Source organism: Psammomys obesus, unplaced genomic scaffold (genome assembly GCF_907164565.1).
Source record: "Psammomys obesus unplaced genomic scaffold, mPsaObe1.curated_primary_1811, whole genome shotgun sequence".
Taxonomy (NCBI): Eukaryota; Metazoa; Chordata; class Mammalia; order Rodentia; family Muridae; genus Psammomys; species Psammomys obesus.
This window is the reverse complement of record NW_026591918.1, coordinates 8,252,787-8,277,000: the sequence shown is the minus strand read 5'-3', so window position 1 is coordinate 8,277,000 and position 24,214 is coordinate 8,252,787. Positions and strand designations below refer to the sequence as shown.

At 43.8% G+C, this 24,214-nt stretch overlaps 1 protein-coding gene across 1 annotated transcript in view; it reads right to left on the bottom strand.

Annotated features, from left to right (window-relative positions):
* Window positions 1–281: 281 nt before the first annotated feature.
* Rft1 (RFT1 homolog) overlaps window positions 282–24,214 on the bottom strand; it is a 35,686-nt gene continuing 11,753 nt past the window's right edge. The window contains exons 6-13 of the mRNA XM_055612413.1: window positions 23,346–23,483; window positions 14,765–14,843; window positions 12,113–12,163; window positions 11,128–11,258; window positions 9,598–9,742; window positions 5,880–5,985; window positions 2,589–2,838; window positions 282–2,007 (exon numbers count right to left, since the gene is read on the bottom strand). Of these exons, the coding sequence (XP_055468388.1) occupies window positions 1,840–2,007; window positions 2,589–2,838; window positions 5,880–5,985; window positions 9,598–9,742; window positions 11,128–11,258; window positions 12,113–12,163; window positions 14,765–14,843; window positions 23,346–23,483 (1,068 nt within the window). The 3' untranslated portion in view covers window positions 282–1,839. The remainder of the gene's footprint in view (window positions 2,008–2,588; window positions 2,839–5,879; window positions 5,986–9,597; window positions 9,743–11,127; window positions 11,259–12,112; window positions 12,164–14,764; window positions 14,844–23,345; window positions 23,484–24,214) is intronic.

Sequence of the window (24,214 nt, the reverse complement as noted above, 5' to 3'; positions counted from 1 at the left end):
AGGCCAGCCTGGTCTACAAAGCTCCAGGACAGCCAAGGCTACACAGAGAAAACCTCTCTTGAAAACAAACAAACAAAAAGCTTGCCACACAAGTCTGTGAAGCTGACTTCAACTCCTGGATCTCAGAGTAGGAGAAATCTAACTCCTAAAAGTTGTCCTCTGACTTCCATCCGTGCCTCATAACACATGAGTGCCCACACCTGTACACATACACAAATCACACACACACATTTTTTTTTTTAAGGAAAATAAAAAAAAAAAAAGGTAAATATATACATATATATTTGTCTTTGCTTTCTTTTTCATTTTGACAGAACATCACTATGTAGACTAGGCTGGCCTTAAACTCACTCTGTAGACCAGGCTGGTCTTGAACTTAGAGATCCATGTATTTCTGCTTCCTAAGTGTGAATGATGGGATTGAGGATGTGTGCTATCACACCTGGCCCAAGTACACGTTCTTTAATGCACCTACTAATTGTTCTTGTTGGTTCTCTAGAGGCAAGTATGGAAGATTTGGGGACATTGTGGCAGAGGATTATTGACTATTGACAGTCAAGATAAAGTGTGCATACAGGACCAAAGGACAACCATGTCGAAAGGGGAATTAAAAGGGAAAAAGAAAACTACTTTACAACCCAAAGAAAGGCTGATGATCTCCTGTGCGAGAGCATCATGCAGGGTGCAGGAAGCCTGGCTTATGAGGTAGCCTGGAGGCCCCACCTCTGGGCCTGCCACTCTTGCTCTGGGATGGAATAGAGTTGTACTGACCAGCACTGGAAATAATGGGGTAGTTAAGAGGGGTTGACTCTGATTCTTGCCATATGCAACATGTCCTTTTATAGTCTAAGGATAAAAAGTGATAGCTATGTGATTGTGGATATTACCTGTGTGACTTCCACGGCAAAACTAAAGAAAGATGGAAAGCAGCAGCCCCTTAAGGGACGAAGTAGCCATACTTCCTTTCAGAGATCCCTCTTTTAAGAGGCTAGATCTAAAGCCATCAGGCAGTTTCAGACACTCGACAGTAAAGAAATCCTGAACACCTCTTCTGGGATGAGCTGCTCTGAGGGATACAGCATGCCTTTTGGGGAATGTGATCTGTATCTCCTGGGATACGGGTATAGCTCAGTGTTAGAGTGCTTGCTTAACATTCATGAAACCCTGAGTTCAATCCCTAGGACTGCAAACATTAGTCCAGAAATATTTCTCAGTGAGTAGCATTTTTCTTCTCTAATAACTAAATAACTAAAACCACAGCACTGACAACAGGGAAAGTCATGATTTTTCTTCCTTTTCTTTTTGGGTTGTTTTTTAAGACAGGGTTTCTCTATGTAGCCCTGGCTGTCCTGAAACTCACTCTGTAGACCAGGCCAGCCTAGAACTTGGAGATCTGCCTGCCTTAGACTCCCAAGTGTCTAAAGGCATCAAAGGCATAAGCCCCCACAACCTGGCTGAAAGCCACAATTCTTCGGCCATACTTTGTTCTTGTTTGGTATGTAACCTCAGGGGCTCCTTACTTCTTTCATAGAAGAGAATAACTATTCTTGTGGCAGGGGAATGTCAACATTGCTTTTCCTTGGCCAAATGATGTTAACTATTAATATCTAAGACAGAGTTTGTTAAAAAATATAACTTCAAAGGTCAATCACACTAAAAGGGAATCCATTCATTAACAGAAAGGACTTTCGGTCTTCCCTCGCCTCGTGGCTGGAGGCCTTGGACTGGATGACGCCTCTTCTCTGACCTCGCCACTCCACAGCAGGGCTTTGCACAGCAACACATGTCCAAGAACCACGCCATGCTGGTCCAGTACAAAATGTCAAAGTATCATCAAAGTCATCTCATTTTGTCACTGAGTCTGGATCCACCCAACTGCGTCCTGAGAAAGTGGATCAGCTTGGTCTCTGTGAGGAACACTGTCCCAAGGGTCACTCCTAAGCAGATGGTCCCCACAGCAATGTGTGCCAGCCTAGCCAGCCATCCCTTCTCACAGCACAGCAATGCCTGTGGAAAGAAACCAGTGTCACTGCCAGACACACCAGGGAAAGAAATCCTCTTCTGGCTTTCTCTTAAGATTTATGTGCATGTGCATGTGCATATGCACACTGTACGTGTGTTCTATGCTTTGAGAAGGCATTGGACTCCCTAGAACTCAAGTTACAGGTGGTTGGGAGTACTATGTGGGTGCTAGGAACTGAACCTGGGGCCTCAGGATAGGCAGTAAGGGCTCTTATTCACTGCGCCATCTCTGCAGTCCCATCATCCGGCTTCTAAGTCAGAAGAAAGGCAGGGTGATGAGGCCAGGGGTTACTAGTACTACCCGACAGGCTTACACACAGCCATAACCCAGGGTTTTGGAACACTGAATACTACTTAGTCAACATGAAAATGCGACTTTCTCCTGCCTCCTAAATGAACACATACACTCTCTTATAGGTACTATCCTATACTAGCCTATAGGTCTGGAGAAGATGAGAGGTAAACATTGACCAGTCTGTTCAGGCCGGGTGGGTGCGGGACGTCTGGGGGAAGAACAGTGGACAGCCTGCAGAAGCAAGAGGTGTGAAGGCTGCATGGAATCTTACCTCCGAGACACTAGTAATCCCACCACTGAGGGCAAACACCCCGAGAAGAACTGGGGACAGACGCAGGCCAGCCAGGGGCCTGTGGGGGCTCACTTGGAAGTAGTGATGGATGAAGTAAAGGCTTTGTGTGATCCGAATGCCCATGTTAAAGCAGTTGGCCAAGATGAAGCCTACACTGCCACACCAGCTGGTCAGGAGGTAGGATAAGACCAAAAATGAGGAAGACAGTGCCAGCATAGTAAAATTGTACCTGGGGAGACAAGCAAAGTGGGGAGGTGAGTATCTTGCCCTAAGACAAGAATATTCCAAAATAAAATAAAAATAAAATAAAATAAAATAAAATAAAATAAAATAAAATAAAAAATGGCCATATCCACTCACAGAAAGCTCTCTGAGTTCACATTATTGCAGATGAGTTCCCACAATACAGTGTTTTTATGTGTGATGTGGGCAGGGATGTTTTTTTTATTATAGTTCTTATGCTAGGTTAAACCCAGTGCCTTATATATGGGAGACAAATTCCTTTGCCTATGGGTGCTTTTTCTTTTCTTTTAGATACTAGGTGTTGCTTTGTAGCCTAGGCTAACTCTGAACATCCTGAATGCTAGAATTATAGACCTAAACTACAATATCTGACTCAGCTCTCGTTTGTTGTTGTTATTATTTGAGACAAAAAGTGTAGCCTAGCAACTCTAACTTGAAAAAAAAAAAAAAAAATATATATATATATATATATATGTATATATCAGGCTGGCTGGCCTTCAGGAATCTCTCAATGTCTAACTAGGTCTGTCTCTCTCTTTCCATTTGACATGCTCAGAATTAAATCCAGCTAAGCTTGCACAGGCTAAGCAAGCATTCTTAGCTGAACAACATCTGCAACCCTCAGGCCTTGAACTCATAATCTTCCTGCCTCAGCCTCCCAAGAGCTAAGGTTGGCTGTGCTGCCCAGCCATAACCTAGATTTTTATAACACTGAATGCTACTTACTTAACATGAAAATGTGACTTTCTCCTGACTCCTAAACAGAATACACACAATTCAAATTATTTATACTTCCTAGGATAACAATTTTTTAGATGATACTTTGTAATCAAAACAAAAATCCTGTTGAGCTGAAGTCTCCAATGAATGTGACCTGGGTAATAACACCAACTCCGCAAAAGGCTGTGGGAAGTGCTAGGGACATTGGCAATCAATCAATATACACAACTCCTATGCTGTGAAGCCTAAGCTTTTCAACAGAGACATGAACAGCACAGTGAGGCTGAGAACCCACCCAAGGACTAAGGTAACTCCATCCTCCCACCAGCCCACTGCTTCAGGACCTCACCCTGCTTTCCTTGGGAAATGATGCTTATGGATAGTGAGCCTTCCTCAAAGCAAGCGAAAGGCCTCCGGAATGAGTTATGTACACTGAGCAAAGCCTAGACACTCCCTGATGTTTCCCAGACACTTGCACAGACTTCCTGGGCTCTCTACATCCGTAGTGCTCTTTGCACTATGGAGCTGAGTGGTTATGCTACTTCTTTCACTTTTCATTTCAAACACCCATCTTCCGTAATCTACAGATTAATTAACTGAGTCTTGGCACCATAAAATTACTGCCATAGTTCTCAAAAAGGCTGTGGTATAGCCATGAACCAAATTCCCCAGCATCCAGATTCTGCCTACTTCACAGCAGGTACTCTACAAATGTACAGTTGCTGAGGGTTAAACCCTGTAGGTCCCTAAGCTGTGTCCACTGAGTTAAGTAACTAAGTAGCCTCTGAGGCCACTACCCAGGCTCTGAACATCAGAGGTAAAAAGAAAGAACACAACTGTCTGTTCAATGAGAATTGTATCTGACTGCACATCAGAAGAAAGCTGCTATGTTCCCAAATGCCTGGGTCTTTAGACTGACCAAGGTTATGGCACTACAAAAACTTGCTTTATCAGAGTGCACAGTAAGAAACACACATATGCGTGCACATGAATGTACACACACAAGGGAGAGCGCATAGAAGGGCCACTCACCTCATCACCCACCCTTTCCATTCTCTCTCCATTATCATTACATCCTTCTCTTCTTACAGTGACATCTTAAGATACTAATATTTTTGGTATTTAGGATATAAAAAGTGGGTGACCTTAGGTATGGACCAAAGGTATTAGGCTATTTCACATCAAAATAATGAAGGAGATTTAAAAATATACACATATGCTCAAAGGGCCTACTGACTGACTATACAGATATGATGGAGAGAGTAGTAAAAGTAGGGCGAACAAGAAACTCTAATTCTGGGCTGGAGAGATGACTCAGAGGTTAAGAGCACTGTCTGCTCTTCCAGAGGTCCTGAGTTCAATTCCCAGCAGCCACATGGCGGCTCACAACCATCTATAATGAGATCTGGTGCCCTCTTCTAGCCTGCAAGCACACATGAAGACAGAACATTATATACATAATAAATAAATAAATCTTTAAAAAATCCACATGGAAAAAAAAAGAAAAAAAGGAACTCTAAGTCTAACTATCTCCACAGATGACTTTGAAGCACAACCAGTGTTAAAACTACTGGTGAAGGTTTCAGGGCACGAGTCCCAATCTGGAGCTAGGAGATAATAAAAACTTGTGTTAAAATACATACCTGACTTTGAGTCTTCTTCTTAGGAAAGATGTCACAGAGTTCTTGGGATTCTTGGAGAACCTGGTTCTCTTAAAGACCATCCAATGCTTTTAACTGCTGAGCAATCTCTCTAGGCCCTAAGAAAAGTAACCAAGTAACCTCTTGGAGTTGAGGCCTGTTCTTAGCGATCTGAAGAGGGATGCAGTACACTGGAAACCAGCTTTTCCGAAGGTTGACTGCACATTTGAATAAATACGACTCTTCCTGAATGATGCCCCCATCCTCCAGTAAAGGAAGCAGAGGACTGGGCTTCTAGTCCCACTGTGGGAATCACTAGATCAACTGGGTCAGGGCAATGTGGTCTTGGAGAGGTACCACACTAGGGATCTAATGTGGCCTCTGGGAAAAGTGTGGATAAATCCATGCTCAGAATGGAAAGAAAAAGATTATCAAGTTACTTCACTTCGGCCAAAGGCCATGGTCCATAGTTAAAAATTTCTTTTTCTTTTTTTAAATGCTCAAGACAAGGGTTGTTCTGTGTGTAATCCTGGCTGTCCTGGAATCACTCTGTACACCAGGCTGGCCTCAAACTCACAGAGATCCACCTGCCTCTGCCTCCCAAGTGCTGGGATTAAAGGCATGTGGCACCATGGCCCAGCAAAGGTGTACTTTCTAGGTTACCCACCTGTCAACCTCCTCTTTACTCATGGCAGCAAATGTGAAACACTCAGTCACCCCGTTGATAGCAAGCAGGAGGACATAGAGACAATAGGCACGCATCAACAAGGGACCTACAAGGAAATGATCCACAGAGATTCCAGAGTCAAAATGGGCTGTAACCATTAGCTCTACCACATGTTCAGAGAACTAGGTCATGGGCCCTGATGGTAGCAATGGGCGAGCACATGCCTACTCCAGGATGCCCAGTATCCCAGGGCACTGAATACAATACTCAGGAAAATCAAAAGGACAGTGAGGAATAAAGGCACAGGTCTCTTGCTAAACACCTAAGCTTATCTGGCCGTCAGCACAGAGGTGACACTTGCTAGTTTGAGCCCTGAAGACATCAGTGGCCCTGTGTATAAAGAAATCTCAACTGAGCAGGTTGAAAACCCCCTTTGGGACTATCCCAGGGCCCAGGACAAGCAGCAAACTCCCAAGACAGAACCTTCACAATTCCCAGTGAGAGCCAAAGCCCCTAGTGGTACTTTTTCCTGAAATAAAGTGATACGGTATTATAACCAGCAATGATTTTTTTTTAAGATTTATTTATTTTTATGTACATTGATGTTTTGCCTGCATGTTGTCTGTGAGAGGGGGCCAGATCCTCTGAAACTAGAGTTACAGACACCCATGAGCTGACATGTGGGTGCTGGGAACTGAATGGGGTCCTCTGAAAGAGCAGCCAATGCTCCCAACCACTGAACCATCTCTCCAGCCCCCAGCAATGAACTTTTAGTTTGTTGAGCAAGGCCAGTGCGATGGCTTAGTAAGAAAGGGTGTTTGCTGCCAAGACTGATGACCTAAATTTGATCCCTGTGACCCACATAATGGAAGAAGAGAACCCACTCCTGCAAGCTGTCCGGACTCCTACACACATGGTAACTGTACGTGTACACACACACACACACACACACACACACACACACACACACACACACAAATAAATAAATGGCATAAATAAACAAACAAACAAATAAATAAATAAATGGTCATTTCTAAAAATTATAGATCAGAGACTAGACCAAGGAATTGATTCCTCTCTTTTCAGAGGCTATTATAAAAAAGAGATGAGCAGGGGCTGGAGAGATGGCTCAGTGGTTAAGAGCACTGTCTTCAGGGGCTGAAGAGATGGCTCAGTGGTTAAGAGCACTGTCTGCTCTTCCAAAGGTCATGAGTTCAATTCCCAGCAACCACATGGTGGCTCACAACCATCTATAATGTGAACTGATTTCTTCTTCTGGCAGATGTAAATGCAGATAGAACACTCATATACATAAAAAATAAATATTTCTAAAAAAAAAAAAAAGAGATATGAGCAAAGTAATCTTGCCAATTAACAAGTAGTTTCTTTTTCTTTCTTTCTTTTTGTTGCTGTCATTTTGTTTTAGGGGGACAGAGTCTCATGTAGCCATGGATGTAGTCAAAGATGATCTTTCTGCCTCTACCTCCTGGGTATTAGAATTTCAAGCATGCAACACCATGCTCCCTAAATGAGCAATTTCTAATTAAACAAATGCCTGTTCAAACTATGACCCAGCAATTACATCCTAGGATCCATCCAACAGAAATGCGCATAGTTGAGTTCCAAGCTAGTCAAGGATACAACGTAATATCGTGTCTAAAAACAAACACACAAACAAGCAAACAAAAAAAGAAAAGAAAAACCGAATCCATGTATGAACAAATGTCAAAACCTTTAGACCAAAAAGACACAAAAGTATACATGCTGTATAATTTCACTGACCTGAAATTTTATTTATTTGTTTTAGACAAGGTTTCTATGTATCCGTGGCTGTCCTGGAAATTGCCTTGAACTCAGAGATGGTCTGCCTCTGCCTCCAGCATCCATCTCTCTCTCTCTCACACACACACACACACACACACACACACACACACACACACACACACACGTGCAAACACACACATACAAACAAAAAAAAAAACAAAAACCAAAATTAACAAAACTTGGGCTGAGAGTGGTAAGAGTGTTTGCTTAATACCTGCAGAGCCCCGAATTCAATTCCTAAATAAACCAATATGTGCACGTATAAACAAATAAATAAAGTGATAAGGCCAAACAATGAAGACGCGACACTCTTTTCTGCTTAATTAAAGAATCCTTTCTAGGAAAAGCCGAATTTTGTGAAATACTTAAGTGATAAGGAAAAATTGTTAGAATGGGCTGGGAAGAGAGTGGTATGAATGCTTCTTGGCACAAGAAACTCCTCTGGACAAGTTGGAGCAAGGAGAGGATGGTGCCAGGGCTGGAGAGATGGCTCAGTGTATAAAGCACTGACTGCTCCTCTAGAGTACCCGAGGACTCGATTCCCAGCACCCACATGGCAGCTCACAACGACTGCAACACTCTCACACAGACATACATGCAGGCAAAACATCACTGCCCAGAAAGTAAAAATAAATAAATAGTTTTTTAAAAAAGAGAGAGAGAATGGTATCAGAGGGAAACCCAGCAGGCAATGTGTGCACGGGGCTGACGCTACCCAGAGAGTGCTGGGTTTGGTGCAGTGGAGCTGGGTCAAAAGTAGAAGGCAATGAGCCGGCTGTGGTGGCACATGCCTTTAATCCCAGCATTTGGGAGGCAGAGGCAACAAAATAATGGCAGCTAATTTATATCTCTATGATTAATTACTCAACCAGATGAGCATGATAATGGCTGGACAGCCCCTCTTAGGCAACATCTTGTGGTTGTGTTAAAGCAGACTCTGTCTCTTGGAGACTGCTTTCAAAGGGGAAAGAGCTGGTATGAAACAGTTAGCTCCCCAGTCTCTGCATATAAACTTCCTAATGAGGCCTCCAGCAGTTGCCTGATGGAAATGTACTGCTTACAGCACATTCCCCAGGAAGGCACAAATCATACCATAGGCTTCATAGTAAGTGTTTCTTCAAATTCAACCACCTTTGCTATGGTGTAGGAACATGGTCCCTTTCTGCCAGTACCAAATGGGCCCCACTGTAGCAACTGAAACACGGAAGTGTAAAACTCCTGACAGAGCCCTTTATAGTGAGATGGGGTAGCAGAGAATTATCCAGGTTCTTGTCTAGTGAGCTGAGAAAGTGAAGACATCTCTGCTCATTGCAGGATAGAAACTGCAAATGGATGGTCAGTCGAGAGCCCAACACATTTTGAAATGGGTGAAACACCCAAGGACTACCAGGTGCAGTGAGAGTCTTGGCAGCCTGGGTACCAGGTGTTTCAGTGATAGATACAGCCCATGCTTTCCTCCTCCCAAACCAAGAGCCAGTAGATTAAAATATGCATTTTTATACTGGGCAAAGGGCCCTGGATTATCTTTCCATGGCTTTTACTTATCACACACTGAGATTTACAAGAGACTCAAAGCCTGCTCTCTGTTTTCCTCCTCACTTAGAGGAAACACAGGTAAGCACCTGGCAAAATACATCTTAGGGTAAGAGGAAAGCCAACAGCAAGGACTCATCACGTCTTCAAGTGAGCATGAACAGACCGCCCTGGTGTGAGCCCTGGCTGCGTACTGACTGTACAGTCTGAGTGAGTGAATAGCCCAAGGGCACAGCTATTCAGAAATTCTCCCCACAGTGGCACAGAGGTCAACCATGGGTGTATATGGCCTGAATTTCACGAGCCACTTCTATTTTTCTTTAGAAATCAGAACAAACCCCTTCCAAAGTCTAGCACATACCGGATCCTGAACTAAGCATGGCTCCTCCATAGATGTCCAGAGCCAGCTGAGAATAGGCAAAGCCAAAAATAGTGATGGTCAGGCCAGTCAGCAAGGCCAGCTTGAGGAGGGACTCCAAAACCGCAGCAGCCATGGCAACATCCTCCTGGGCCAGGGGAAAGGGAAGGAAGTCAGCTGAATCTGAGCTGAAGAGCACCTCATGCAGGCCTGCTTCCCAAACCACACTGTTTGACAGCCTGCTGTTCCAGCAAGGGCAAGCAAAAGAAGAAGTAAGTCGAGTCTCCTTAGGTGGCGGGTGGGTGGATGTGTGTGTATGTGTATGTGTGTGTGTGTGTGTGTGTGTGTGTGTGTGTGTGTGTGTGTGTGTCTGTTTTCAACTCATTTGAGATAATTTCCAGTGATGCTGAAGAAAATGCCAGATCTGTCCTACTTCTGACTGATGTCACTGTCAATGTACACGTAGGAAAAAATGTTCCTAAGTCAAACTGAGAACCAGATCTTACTTTCAGATATTGAACATAAATAGCAGCTTGTAAGTATCTTCTAAGACATGTAAGCAGTAGGCCTAGATTGTTTTTCATTGCAAAATAAGTCAGAGGGGGTAATGGGGAAGGCTCCTCAGATAAGAGTGTTTGCTCTGCAAGCATGAGGGCCTGAGGACCTAAGTTCAAATCCTCAGCACCTGTGTTACAAACATTTTTTTAAAAATAAGCCAGGCATGGCTTCATGTGCCTGCAGCACATAAGGAATAGGAGATGGGCAGATCCCAAGAGCTTGCTAGCCAGCCAGCTTAGTAAAAATGGCGGTTTCTGGTTCAGTAAGAGACCGGTCTCAAGGCAGAAGGCAAAGAAAATACAGAAGACACCTGACGCCTTGTTCTGGTCTCCACATGTGCACTCATAGGGTTAAAAATCTTCTAAAAGTCAGTCAGGATTTTCAGTGGTCATAGGGCTGAGATCTAGTTCAGCTAGGAGAGTGCCTGCCTAGCATGCATAAGGCCCTGAGGTTGATCCCACACACTGCATAAGCTGCTTGTGGGGACACACATCTGAAACCCCAACACATGGAAACTGAAGCAGGAGGCTCAGATCAAAGCCATCCTTGGCAACACAAGACCGTCTCAGAAAAAAACAAACAAAACAAAACCCCAAGAATTAATTCATTAAGCCAAGAGTAAGGTCACACAGGAGGACAAAGGGATGAGACACAAAGGACAGGCAGGAGGAAAGGAAAGGTAGGCTCTGGGTCCTGCTGACAGTAAGAACGTGGCAGAAGGAGGAGCCGGTGTGATGGCACATGCCTTTAACGCCACTGCTTAGTAAGTGGAGGCAGGAGAATCAAGAATTCCAAGGTTTAACCTTGGCTACAAAGGGAATTCAAAGCACCGAGGGATACAAGAGCCTTATCCAAAAAAAAAAAAAAAAAGACAAGAGGGAAATGTAGAAGGAAGCATCAGATCAAACTGAAGGAAAAGGACCACCCCACATCTCTTTCCATTCACCTGAGAGATGACATGAGAACCAACCTTACCTGCTTCTGAAGTGTGGCATCCTTTTCCCTCTCTAGCACCTTAGCAAAGAAAATATAAAAACTCTCCTCTATTGGCTGGAAAATTAGCCTGGCCACAAGGGACCCAAGATTATTCACTATGTCATATACACCTGCAAAGCAGAAAGGGAGAAACAATGATCACATCAGTTCTTAATTTTCACAGCACTATATGAAAATTCTTTTTCCAATTTAACATTTAATTTTTTTAACCTTTTTTTTCTTTTGGCTATAGGGTCTCATGTAGGCCAGGCTGGCCTGGAACTCTCCACGTAGTCAAGAAAGACTTAAACTTCTGACCCCCTCTCCACCTCCCAGATGCTGGAGTTGCAGGTGTGCACCACATACCCATTTTCTGTGCGGCTGGGCATTGAGCTCAGCTTCATGTACACACCAGGAACACTATAACCAAGCTGCTGCCCCAGCCAGAGCTCGTAAATCTTGAGATAAGTTATAGATTCACACTGTCATTGAAGAAATGGTAGATCTATGTACCAAACAGTAACGTCTTGCAAAACTTGTACCATATTCAAGCACGATCCTGCCATTAATATAGTCAAGACAGAGGTCTTCTGTCATTAGTCTTTTAAAAATGTCGTCAATGTGAAACTGATTCTTATCAGTTTGATGTGATGCTTCCTTCTAGATTTCCGCCTCTTTTTTCTCTTTTGCTACTTTTATTTCCCTGACTCTGGTATCACATTGAAAAATAAAAAGAAAACAAACCCTAAAAGACTTATCCAAGCACACTGACTGGGAGCAGATCTTTGTGACCTGATGATGAGCTATTGTCTCTTCTCTTCTAGAGCCCCACCTCTCAAAATGGGTACCAGAGATCTGTAGAAAGCTAGAGAGTGAGATTCCCAACAAGACTGACACTAAACTCACATGACAGGGTATCATCAAAGTCCTAGTATTTATTAATGGTATCCATCTTTAATTAAAACACTACAGACTTACATCTTACCCTGATCGCCAAAGTTCAATACATTCAAAAATGTCATCACATACCGCTCGCCTATAAAAGAAAAGCAAAGTAATTAGCATTTCAAATGCAACATTCATTTCTTCTTTCCTTTTCTCTATGACATATGTTTGTTTCCAATGGGGTGCCGGGGTTATAGGTGTGTGCCACCATGTCCAGGTCCAGTTGACAAGTGCTCTCAGAGAAACATCAGATAACCAATTAAAGATCAGTTCAGTGTCCTAACACTGATTTCACACCATCTCACAACAACAGTTTAGAAAGCGCTGAGGTCTTTATTGACAAAATCTTGAAGACACATTAAGAACAGGAAAAAAAATATTTCAAAAACAGCCTATTAACAATAAAATATGGGGAGATTGCTCAAATGTTAATAGCGAAAATGACTTCCAAGTCTTAAGGGAAGCCTCCCTCTCTCTCTGAGACAGGATTTCTCTGTATAGTCCCGGCTGTCCTGGGAGATCAGGCTGCTCTCAAGCTCAGAGATCCACTTGCCTCTACCTGGGATTAAAGGCAAGCGCCACCATGCCTGCCTTGAATTTTCTTTTCCACAAATGAAACACCCTGGCCATGACAAGACAGCCACAGTCCCACAGAACACTTCTCATCAACTGGCAACTCCAAAAGAAAAGCATTACAAGGCCAGGTTCCCTCTTCTCTCAAGACTCCTTTCTGATCTGTCTCCCTGTAAAGACAACTGTGTGCAGCAGGGACCCCTGTGAGTCCTGTCAGGTTTCTATCTCTGTGCTTCTCTGACTTTCCCTAAGTTCAAACAGTTCTAGCTTTATGTAAACACAGTCAGCCTCTGTATCTGAGGGTTTGTGATTCTAATGACTCATCTAACTGTAAACAAAAAACATTCCAAAAAATGCACCTGAAATGAACATGACTGAACATGTACAGCTTTACTATTATTATTATTCCCCAAATAATATAGTATAACGTAGCTTTATATAGCATTTGCATTGCACTAGGTACACTAAAGCATAAAGAAGGGCACATTTAAGTTATATGCAAAAAATACACATTTTATACACAGGTCTTGAGTGTCCTTAGTTTTTAGTACATCTGAGATTGGCCAGTAACCAAAACCTGATACCAAGAGACAACTATATAGTCCCCTATTAATCCCTGAGTTCACACCTTCAAATAGCTCATTAGTATTTGCCAAAAGTCCAGGCTCCTATATTCTAAATCTGAGAGGCTTCTTCTTCCTTTCTTTTTTCTTTCTTTTTTTTTTTTTTTTTTTTTTGTTGTTGTTGTTTCGAGACAGGGTTTCTCTGTGTGGCCTTGGTTATCCTAGAATTGCTTGTAGACTAGGCTGGCCTCTAGGTCACAAAGATCTACCTGCCTCTGCTTCCCAGAGTGCTGGGATTACAGGTGTGTGGCACTGTACCGGGCTTTTGAAGCTTCTTATATGCTAACTCCCACCTATCTTTTGGGCTTAACTTTCTCCAGCTTCACCCCCTTCACACTGTCATCTGGAGTTATCCCTGCCTTCCTGCATTTTGCCCTTCTGTAGTTCTGGTTCAGTCTGTACCTGTTCAGGCCTCTCCCTGTTTTCTGGCAGGACATGGCTCTCCTTCACATTCTACAAGCTCCCTTGGGGCAAGAGACCCTTTTCAGACATCCATATCTCCTTTCCTCTTTGGTGTCCTACCAGAGCTCTAGGAGATGAGGGGACCTCAAGGAGCTTGTGCTTACTAAGTTATATCTCCAGGCACAGCCCCACAACACGCTGAGCACCTCCCATCAGAATGAGAGAAGGAGCTTCTTGAAGCCTGTTATTTCTCCGTCTTTGTTCTTAGCACCCGACATTGTGTCCAGAAAACTTGAGGGCAGAGTGAAGATACATTCTCACTGCCACACACAAGAAAGACAGTTCTTAAAGGGTTGAAACATAGAAAAAGTTAGGATAGGATAATGAGATTATATGTTTTTCTTTAATTTGTTTCCTATCATTGATATAACACTTTTATAATAGATTTATTAAATGATTTAATATGGACTTTTCCAATTAGGTTTTGCTGCAGTTTGAGTGCTGAAGTGTTCCTCCAAGTCCCACATGTTTAAACTTTAAACCCAGTCCATGGTGCTACTGGAACCCTCAAGAAATAGGCTGGGAGGGAGAAAGGTAGGTCCCTGGAGCATACCATTGAAAGGTACATTTAAAGTCTGTCCCTTCATGTCTGTTTCCTAACTGTCTCCTCTGCCATACACTAGCACCACGATATACAGCCTTACCTTGGGCCCAAGCAACAAGTCTCAGTAGCCGTGAGCTAAAACTGTGGGCCACAGTAAGCCTTTCTTCCTTTTAGGTTGATCATCTCAGGGACCCTGCCACAGTAACAGAAAGCTGACTAACTAAGACTTAGATTCCTCATCCCTAAACAGAGGAAGATAAAATCTTTTGTAAAGCCATGGAGAGATTTAAAGAAGACAACTTAAGTAAAATATAAAGTTAAATAGCTATTGGTTCCCTGTCTTTATTTAAAACAAAATGAAGCAAGCATATTTCTAAGGATCCTCCGCCAAGGGGCCCCAGACAAGTGCTCTGGAGTCAGCCATCCTGTGACATCCTTTGCTTCTTCTATGAGCTTCCGGCTGCTCATCATGACCTTTTACTTTACTCACCTTCTGTCAAAATCTGTTTCAAGAAAGACTGTTTGAAAAAACTCCAAGTCAATTTAGCCTCTTTCCAATTGACAAATGCCTAAAAGAAAAACAAAACATAAAACAGAATTTCCAGCACTTCAAATCTAAGTACTACCTGAGAGCCTATAAGGCCCAACCAGACTAGTTCACACTGAATCTTTAATCAGTATTAAGAACACAGAAGATATCCAAAAAGCAGCAGAAAACAATTTATATGGCAGCTATAACTTGAATCTTGAATGGTTCTGAAGGCCATGAATTAAAAACCTGGTCCTCAGGGGGATCAGACCTGAAGGTGGCAGAGCCTTTCAGTGGTGCCCAGTGAGAAGGGCTTGGGCCACTAAGGGTATGCTCTGGAGGGTACCATGGGACGCCAGTCCCTTCTCTCCTTTCCCTTCCCAGATAGGAGGGAGACTGTTTAAGCTCAGCCATGTACTTCTGCCACATGTGCTGCCTTGACATGAGCCCAAAGCACCAGGATCATGGATGGAAATTGGATGGGCATTTTGTAATCTCAGTACTCACAAGGTTGAAGCAAAAATATTCTGAGTTCAAGGCCAACCTGAGCTATAAAGGGAATTCTAGGCCCTATTTCAAAACAAACAAACCTCAAACAAACAAACAATTAGAAGTTTGGGCTCCTGTAATCCCAGCACTCGGGAGGCAGAATGGAGGTCTGACCTCTTTCAAGACCATTCTAGGCTACAGTGAGTCTGAGGCCTGCTGAACTAGAGTAAGACCTTGCCTCTAAACAAAACTAAAACTACACCAACCTTTCATTACTATTTATTCCAGGTATTTATTATAATAACAGAAAGCTGACTTCCAAAATTGGAAGGCAAAGTTTTGGATATTCCTAAATCATCCACAAAGAACCCTAAAGGATCGTTGCTATCCCTTTGGACACTACTGAGGCCCAGACGGTACACTGACCACATCTAAAGCACAGTTCATATTCAGTTTTATATATATATATATATACATATATATATGTATATATATGTATGTATATATATATATGCATATGAAGCTAAAGAACAAACTCCACTCCTTGTAATCCTTACATTAGTGCTATGTTCAGCCACTTAGGGCCCTTGACACAGGAGTGCTCACATGTTCCAAAAGAAACTCAACCTTCCCAGGTTAGGTAACCTACTCAGAACTGGTTTGACAAAGGAAACAACAGACTGAAACAATAACAGCAACAACAGAACTCTAACTTTACCTATGGGTTTTCTGAAACCTTCAGGAGCCTCAACTGCTACCTCATAAGGACAAGGAAGGTCAGAAGAAAACACTCAAACAGGGCAGAGAAACTCACAAAACGGGTGGCCACGAAGCCAGAAACTGACTACAAAGTGGACGATGGGCAACTACTTCCCTCAGTTCCCAGTGGGGACTCACTGTCACACAGGCATCCTAGATTCTCAGAGGTTAAGGCTAGAACGATGCTACTCCACAGAAATATAACGCTAAGTTTTCTGCAGCCACAGAAAACAGGAAAAAGAAACAAGTAGAATCATTTTGCTTTGTTTTTCACATTATCTAGCTACATAGCAAGATAATCTTAAGTTTACGAGGTGGATCAGTTATTTTTCTCAGTGCTATATCAAAATACTTTCAAGAGCCACTTAAAGAAGGCAGGCTTTTTTGGCTCCCAGGTCCAGGGCACAGCCCATCGTGGAGGGGAAGGGAGGGACGGGGTGAGAGGCAGCTGCTTACACTGTATCACGGTCAAGAGGCAGGAAACAAGGAATCCCTAGCTCAGCTCCTCTCTCCTTTTCATTGAGTCCAAATGCCAACTCCCGGATGGTTCTGCACACACAGAGGGTGGGCCTCCCACCCCAATTCACCTACCCTACAAACTTCTTCACAGCCATGCCCAAAGGTTCCTTTTCTATATAATTCTGGTTCCTGTTGGGTTGAAAATCAGTATTGGCTATTACATTATGTAACCCAGGCTGGCCTTATTTATGATCCTCCTGCCTCAGCTTCCTGAGTGCTACAGAGATTACATATAATCAACATCATACCTAGCTCATTAAAACAAAAGAAAACGTGTGTGGGTATGCACATAATATGTGTAGGTGGGCATGCATGCCATAGTGCACCTGTGGTAGGCAGGGGACACTTTTTCTCCTACATTTCCATAGATTCCAGGGTTTGAAGTCAGGTTACCAAGTTTGTTTGAGAAGAGCAACTTTATCAACTGAGCTATCTCATTGGCTAAATGTGACTTTGGACTCTCTGTTCTCTTGCCTCCACTTCCCAAGCGCTAGGATCACAGTCCCACACCACCATACCTGGTTTATGTGATGCTGGAGGTTAAGCAAAAACTCTAACAAATGAGCTAGACCCATTTCTTTAAAGGTAGGGTCTTAGGTGGCCCATGTAGCCTTGAACTCAATATGAAGCCAAATTGAGATGACACTAAACCCCTGATCCTCCTGCACCCACTTACCAAGTGCAGGGACTACAGTCACACCATCCCATCCTGCTTCCCAGTTTTAATATACCTAAACTCAAAATAGTACTCTTTTGCCATGTGCTGAATATAAAGAAACACAGTAACACCTCACATTGTTTTCACTCTAACCTTTATATTGCAGGATGTGTTCTAAACTTACTGTCCCCTCAGTGCACACTATTGCAAACTACCCTACAGTCACCTGTAGCTCAGGCTAGATGACCGATTTAGACAGGGCAATCCTAGAATACCTCTGAGAAAGTAGGGCTCCTTTCAGCCCTGATTCTTCTCCCCTTTTCCTTTAGGCAAGAAGAGCACAGGCCTGAGTCCTCCCAAACTGTGCTGCCCTGAGGGTATTAATGAACTCTGAGCAGATGCCAAGGTGTCTCTAGTCCTGAAGGCCTTTCCCAGGCAGAAGGAATTGAGCCTCAAGATGTTTAACACTGTCCAACCATCTCTTTTCTTCAGAACAAAAGCTGCTAGACAACACCAGAAGAGGGCACTGTGGACCACTAACTCTCAGACAGAGTCTGCTCATGGTCAGCTCTGAGGAAGCAAGGGCACACATCTCTCACACTGCCCCTGTCCTGGCACAACAGTATTTCTCTGAGGGGTCTGTGCTGTCTGTGCTTTGAAAAAAGCTGTGCTTTTTTCAAAGGAAATGAAAGGCTGAAGCTTGAGCAACAGAGATCTTGCGTCGTGTGTGTGTGTGTGTGTGTGTGTGTGTGTGTGTGTGTGTGTGTGTCTAGGCTGGCCTCAAAAACTTGCAGCCATCCTCCCTCCTCACCCTCTCAAATGCTAGGATTGGAGGTATGTGTCACTATGCCAGACCTCATGATGCTCTTGTTGAAGCCTGCTTGCCAGTAAGCAGTAAGTGTGTTTGAGCAAATGATCTAGTTTTCGAAAGAGAAAGTCCTTGGCAGAGTAATCCCCTGGGAATGGAAGAATGTGCTTGTGCTCAGGGACATCTTTCTTCTAATGCCTTCAGTGCAGATGGGCTGTGATCAGAAGGAGTGGCCACACTGCTTACTACAGCTGAAGTGTTCATTAAGGACACACTGGCAGGAAGTCCACTCTGAGGCTTGGTTTCCCCGGCCACTTAGTAGTAGGAAAGAGGGTACTTGTACCTTTCTCTTCAGAACAGATCTTCACTTGGGATGGTGAAGGAGACTATTTGACACAGCTGGGTTGGTACTATCGCGCTCTGGTCTGAGACAGGCATGAACTTCCCTAATTCTCCTAAGCAGATATTCTACAGCCCAGTTGTGTTCATAGACACACTGAGGCTTGGAAGGCGAAAGGTGATGGGTAGTAGCTGCATGAAAGGCCTAGGACCAGAATCAGGCTCATCCTGCTGAGTCATTCTTCCCTTTCCAAACTCTTCAGGCTCAGGATGACCAGCTATGTCCCTCCCACACTCATAAGCCACTGGGAGGCCAGAGGCCCATCGCCTCCATCACCTCATTCGCACTCTCCTTTCCCCTTTCTCTTCCTATCCCAGTTCTTAGAGGCCATTGACTGCCCTAGACTTGCCCTGCCTCCCACTTTTATCTATCTCATGACTGTCCCTGTCATTTCCTATCTGGAATATTGCCATAGCCTCCCACTGAGGCTAAAACTTTTGCTCTAGCCTACCGTCTTCACTGTAGGTTTAGGCTTTGGCATCAAGCTTAGTGCTTAGGATTTAAATTGCTTCTTGACTTAGCCCAAAGGCCTTGGGCAAAATAGTTAACTTTGTTAGGCCTTGGTTTTGTCATCTACAAAATGAGATAAGTTCTACCTTATCTCTTATTAAGATTAGCTAGGCATGGAGGCACACACCTGTGATAACAACATCCCAGTTCTGAGGGAGGACGCACTAAGAGCTTATGGCCGGCTATATAGTGAGACCCTATCACAAAAAGAGAGAAAAAGTCCTATTTGATGGAACCCATAGAGGACTGAATGAGAGAAAAACAAGATGCTATGAAGCTCCTCCACCTAGCACCACCAAGAAACCTTTCAGACGGGTGTGACAGCCTGTGCCTGTAACCCAGCACTCAAGAAGTAGGGACAAGAGACTCACAAGTTCAAGGGCACCCTCAGCTGCACAGTTAGAGGCGAGCCTGGGTTACAACAGACCCTGCTTCAAAAAAAAAAAAAAGATTCTGTGAGAAGACCATTGTCTTCACATATACCCAATGCTGAGCCCTCCTGGTTACAACTGATAGCTCCAGACCCATGGCCACACAGAAGGCCTTGGCTAAACTCAGCGGGTCACAAGATGAAATGAAAAGCTGCAAGTTCACCACAGCAAGCATGTCTTCAGTGTGAGGCCGTGCTGTATGTGTGGTGGAGAGCTCCAAAATATGCTCAGCCAACCCCACTGTGAGACTGTGTGCATTTAGTGTTCTCGGAACAGAAGCTCAGGTGGACAGAGAATTCCATCTGGGAGCATTCAGGGTTGAGATTGAGAACATGGCCGTTTCAGTCATGAAATGAAAAAGAGGTTTGTAGGAAATGGCAGGATAGACGGGGTAGTGGGAGGCTGGAAGAGAGTAAGCCTGGTCAGTAAAGTATTGTATGTGTAGAAAATTGTTGAATAAAATTAATTTTAAAAAGAAAACCTTTAGTAAGCTCCACTTCCCCCAAACAAAGCTCAACCTGTACTCTACTGAAGTTATTGGTACTTGCTGCCAGCCCAGCACGCCATGTTCACCTCTCCTCAGAATCTCTAGCCACCCTCTACTTCTTTCACTCTCCCTGTTTGGTCCACTCAAGCACTCCAATTATCCCCACATTCTCAATCCCAACCCAATGAGGGCACAGGACAGGCTTGAGCATATCTTTTCCCCTCACCCCATGGTCCTAAACATTACCACACATATCTGCCCACCCATGTTAAGTTCTGGCTCAAAAGCAGCTTCCTCCAGGAAGCCTTCCTGAATGCTCCCACACAGAATTCTCCATCCACCCTGAGCTTCTGCTCTGAGGACACTAAATGCATACAATCTTGCAGTGGGGTTGGCTGAGTGTGTATCGGAGCTCTCTACCACAGCACACTCAACATGGCCTCAGGCTGCAGACAGCCTTTTCAGGTTATTCAGACATGCCAAAGAATATGAAAAGTGGTGATCATAGTTGGGTGTGATGGCGTGCGCCTTTTATCCCAGCACTCAGGGAGGCAGAGGCAGGCAGATCGCTGTGAGTTCCAGGCCAGCCTGATCTACAAAGTGAGTCCAGGACAGCTAAGGCTACACAGAGAAACCCTGTCTTGGAAAAAAAGAAAAAGAAAAGAAAAAAGGAAAAAAAAGTGGTGATCATCATTTGAGGTACCTTTAGCTTATTCTATATCTAAATGAATACCTATAAAGAAACTGGCATTCTAGAAGACTAGGAAAGGAAACCTCAGAGTTTGGTTCAGTTGATTTTGCATGTAATTATAAGAATAGTGTTACCCAGAAGCCTGGTGCAGAAAGCTGTTCCAAGGAGGCATGCAGGCATACCGCTCGTGGGAGAGTTGAATGCAGACTTTTCTCTTCTTGTTATTTGTTTTGTTGATGCTTTTGAGAAAGGGACTCATGATGCAGACCAGGCTGGCTTTGAGCTTACAGAGATCCACCTGCCTCCCAAGTCTCAGGATTAAAAGCACACACCACTATATCTAAGGCTCCTTCCTCTCTTTGCCCCTTTAAAAATAATAAGCCTGAGTAGTTTTTCTACCTGGAACTTCCCAATCTTTAGGTAAATAAAAAACTAACATGGGCAATCAGCCCAATTCTTTTGGAAGACTGGCTAACCACACAGACAAAAGCTGGTCCACAGGAAGCAATTATAAGGAAGTGGACCCAAAATAAGCTATCTGGAGTCATTGAACTCCTCTGGACACCAGGCCTCTCATCTGTAAAATGGGGACAACAGCATTAACTCGCAGAAGATGAAGGCTTGAGAAGAGGAAGCACAAAAACCCCTGTTAGTCTACAGTAACTGCTCTTTCCTTCCCTCCCCTCCTCTCTCTCGCATCCTTTTTTTTTTTTTTTGGCACTCCCTGGGACTGAACCCAGAGCCTTACAAATACTAGACTATATTCTCAGCCTTTTTCCTCTTTTTAAACTTTGAGACGGTCTCACTGAGCTGCCTGGGCTGTCCCAAACAGCTATATAGCCTAGGCATTCCTTGAATCTCACTCCTTCTCCTCAGCTCCTTGCATAGCCAGGATTACAGGCCTATGCTATCATGCTCATCATAAATAGCTCTTTTCAGTGTTCAAATAGCTTCACAGAGCTCCTGAAGTTTTCAAATAAGCCAAGAGTTTCACATTAAAAATAAAGACTTTGTGGTCGAATGTCTGGTCCCAAGAACATTTGAGGCCAAGAGTTCAGCATGAGTCCAACCAAAAGAACAAGACTCCTCTCAAAAAACCAAAACCATCCAACCAAACAACCAAACAAAGCCCCCAAACCAACCAAACAAAAGACCAGAGTTCACAGGCTTCAGATCCATCCTGTTGCCTCCCAAACCTACAGAAAACTTTCTGAGGCCTAGAAATGTCTGCTCCTGGCTATCTGTCCTGAATCACCCCAAGCATGGAGACAAACATTTCAGGATTGCGGCATCTGTCCCAATACTACAGGTGGAAGAGAAACTCTTCTAATCTGGAGTCCATTTCTACCCACAGATGAGACACAATAGTAGCCAAAATCATCCCTGATTAAGGTCCTGAGAGCCAAGGGAACACTCCTTGCCAACAACTGAGAATGCACCTGGCTCCGACACACAATATCTGGACCTTCTTAAAAAGCTGTGTAACAGGGCTGGAGAGATAGATGGCTTGCTCTTCCAAAGGTCCTGAGTTCAGTTCCCAGCAGCCACATGGCAGCTCACAACCATCCATAATATGATCTGGTGCCCTTTTCTGGTGTGCAGGCGTATGTACAGGCAGAACATTGTATACATTTTTAAAACAAAACAAAACAAAAAACAAACAAACAAACAAAAAAAAACAGGATTCCATACATGAAATGCTGAGACACTATCCCCACATAATTTGGCAACCTTCTGGAAGTCCACTGGATACCTTTCTACTAAAAACCAACAAACAATGCTGAGAAAAAGGCATGTGCTTGACAAGGAGCAATGGAGAGTATCTGAGCAAAGGCTGTGTGGTGTAATTGTGCCTTGAGATACTCTGGCTGCAGGATAGCCAGCAGCCGGTGACCCTGTAAGAGCTCAGAAATGCAAGGCAAGAAGCTTGAGAGTGAAAGTGTTGAGTAGAGCAAGGCTATGCTTCATTCCCATGTGAAACGCTGGCCTCACACCAAGATTTAAAAAATAACAACAAACAAAAACAAGAAACTATGAGCCAGACATATCTTTCCTATTTTTCATACCAACACTTAGGAGGCTGAGGCAGGAGGATTGATAGCTTGAGGCTAGTATGGGATAAATAGCAAGACTTTGTCTCAAAAAGGTTAAAAAAGGACAACAAAAATCTAACCATTGGGAATTATCCCTGAATTCTCAGATTTCTGGACTGTCTCTGCCAGAGGTCAATCCAAGAAAGAGACTGAGGAAAAGACAGACAGAGTAAAACGTGGGTACTCGATCCCCTGTGGGCTCCTACCTTTGCTCCACCCTCATCTTGGACAGGTACTTATTTGCTCAGCCTTAGCTTCTCAACCGCAATATACTAAGAATGAAAATGTTAGCCTTTCGGGGTTATAAGCACTGGATGAGGTACATGAAGCATTTATAGGGCCCAGCATGGTTTTTCTCTGCTGGAAGTAGTTTGGCTTCTGGGGAACTGTAGCAATGTCGGGAGATGTAGCAATGTAGCTAAGTGCTACATTGGTTGGGGGAAGTCCTCCTCAAATCATAAGGCTAGGGATGCCAAACATCCTACAGTGCATAAAACAGTCCCTACAAGGAAGCGTGTCTTACCCAAAAGTCACTAGCACTAAGATCTGGAAATCCTGACTTAGTATGAGGCAAGCACTCAATAAATACAATCTGTAAAACTATCTTTCCTATATAACAACAAGCCAGTTGCAGTTTCTTTACCTCAAGGATAACCATCATCGGTGAATAAAATAAGAGGCAAAATGCATTACTCACTCTGCTTCTTGAAATACTGGGTAGCAGTTGTGCTATTTTGGAGACAGGAAGAGTCAGTTGTTTGGTTGACTCTGGGGAATGCAGTAACTTTATTAAATAAATCACATAGCAGAGCACCAGAACAGCAGTATAGAAAAGCTGAAACAAGAAAATAAAGGGTTGAAATTAAATTGTTTTGATACAAGCATAATTATAATAGGACTATGAATATTATCTTCAAGGTCAATCAAGAAATAGAACTGTGTTAATTAACTGCACTTTCCAAAGAGCAGCACCTACCCACTCAGACCTAGCTCCACCGCAGCACCCCTGTGCAGAGGCTCCACACTCCCCTTGTTGAAGAACACAACTACCATGGCAGATGGCCACTGGCTCAAATGGCAGATTGTCAGGTACCTGCCCAGCAAACTGACTCCAGGAGTCCGGACTGCATTGACTGCCATTATTCAGGACTAGGTTTTCCATCAACTGTAGAACCTGTGCCATTTGTGATTACAAAGCAGAATGGAGCTACTGGCTCTCTCCTCCCCACCCAGGGAATTGGCAGGGTGACAGCTGCTACAAGCTGCAAGAGGAAAAGGTGGGGTTGCAAGAAGGTCTACCTTACCCTCCTCCAAGCGGGACATCTAGTCAGAAGTAGTCATGTAGCTTTTGTGTGAAGGTTGGAAATGAGTATCCAAAAGGGACCCTTGCCACAGCCTCCCTCTGAAACAGCAGCATATTGAGACCTCCAAATCCATCCTTCCTTCTTTCCGTCCTTCCCTTCCCTTGCCCTTCCTTCCTCCCTTCCCTTGCCCTTCCTTCCTCCCTTCCCTTGCCCTTCCTTCCTTCCTTCCTTCCTTCCTTCCTTCCTTCCTTCCTTCCTTCCT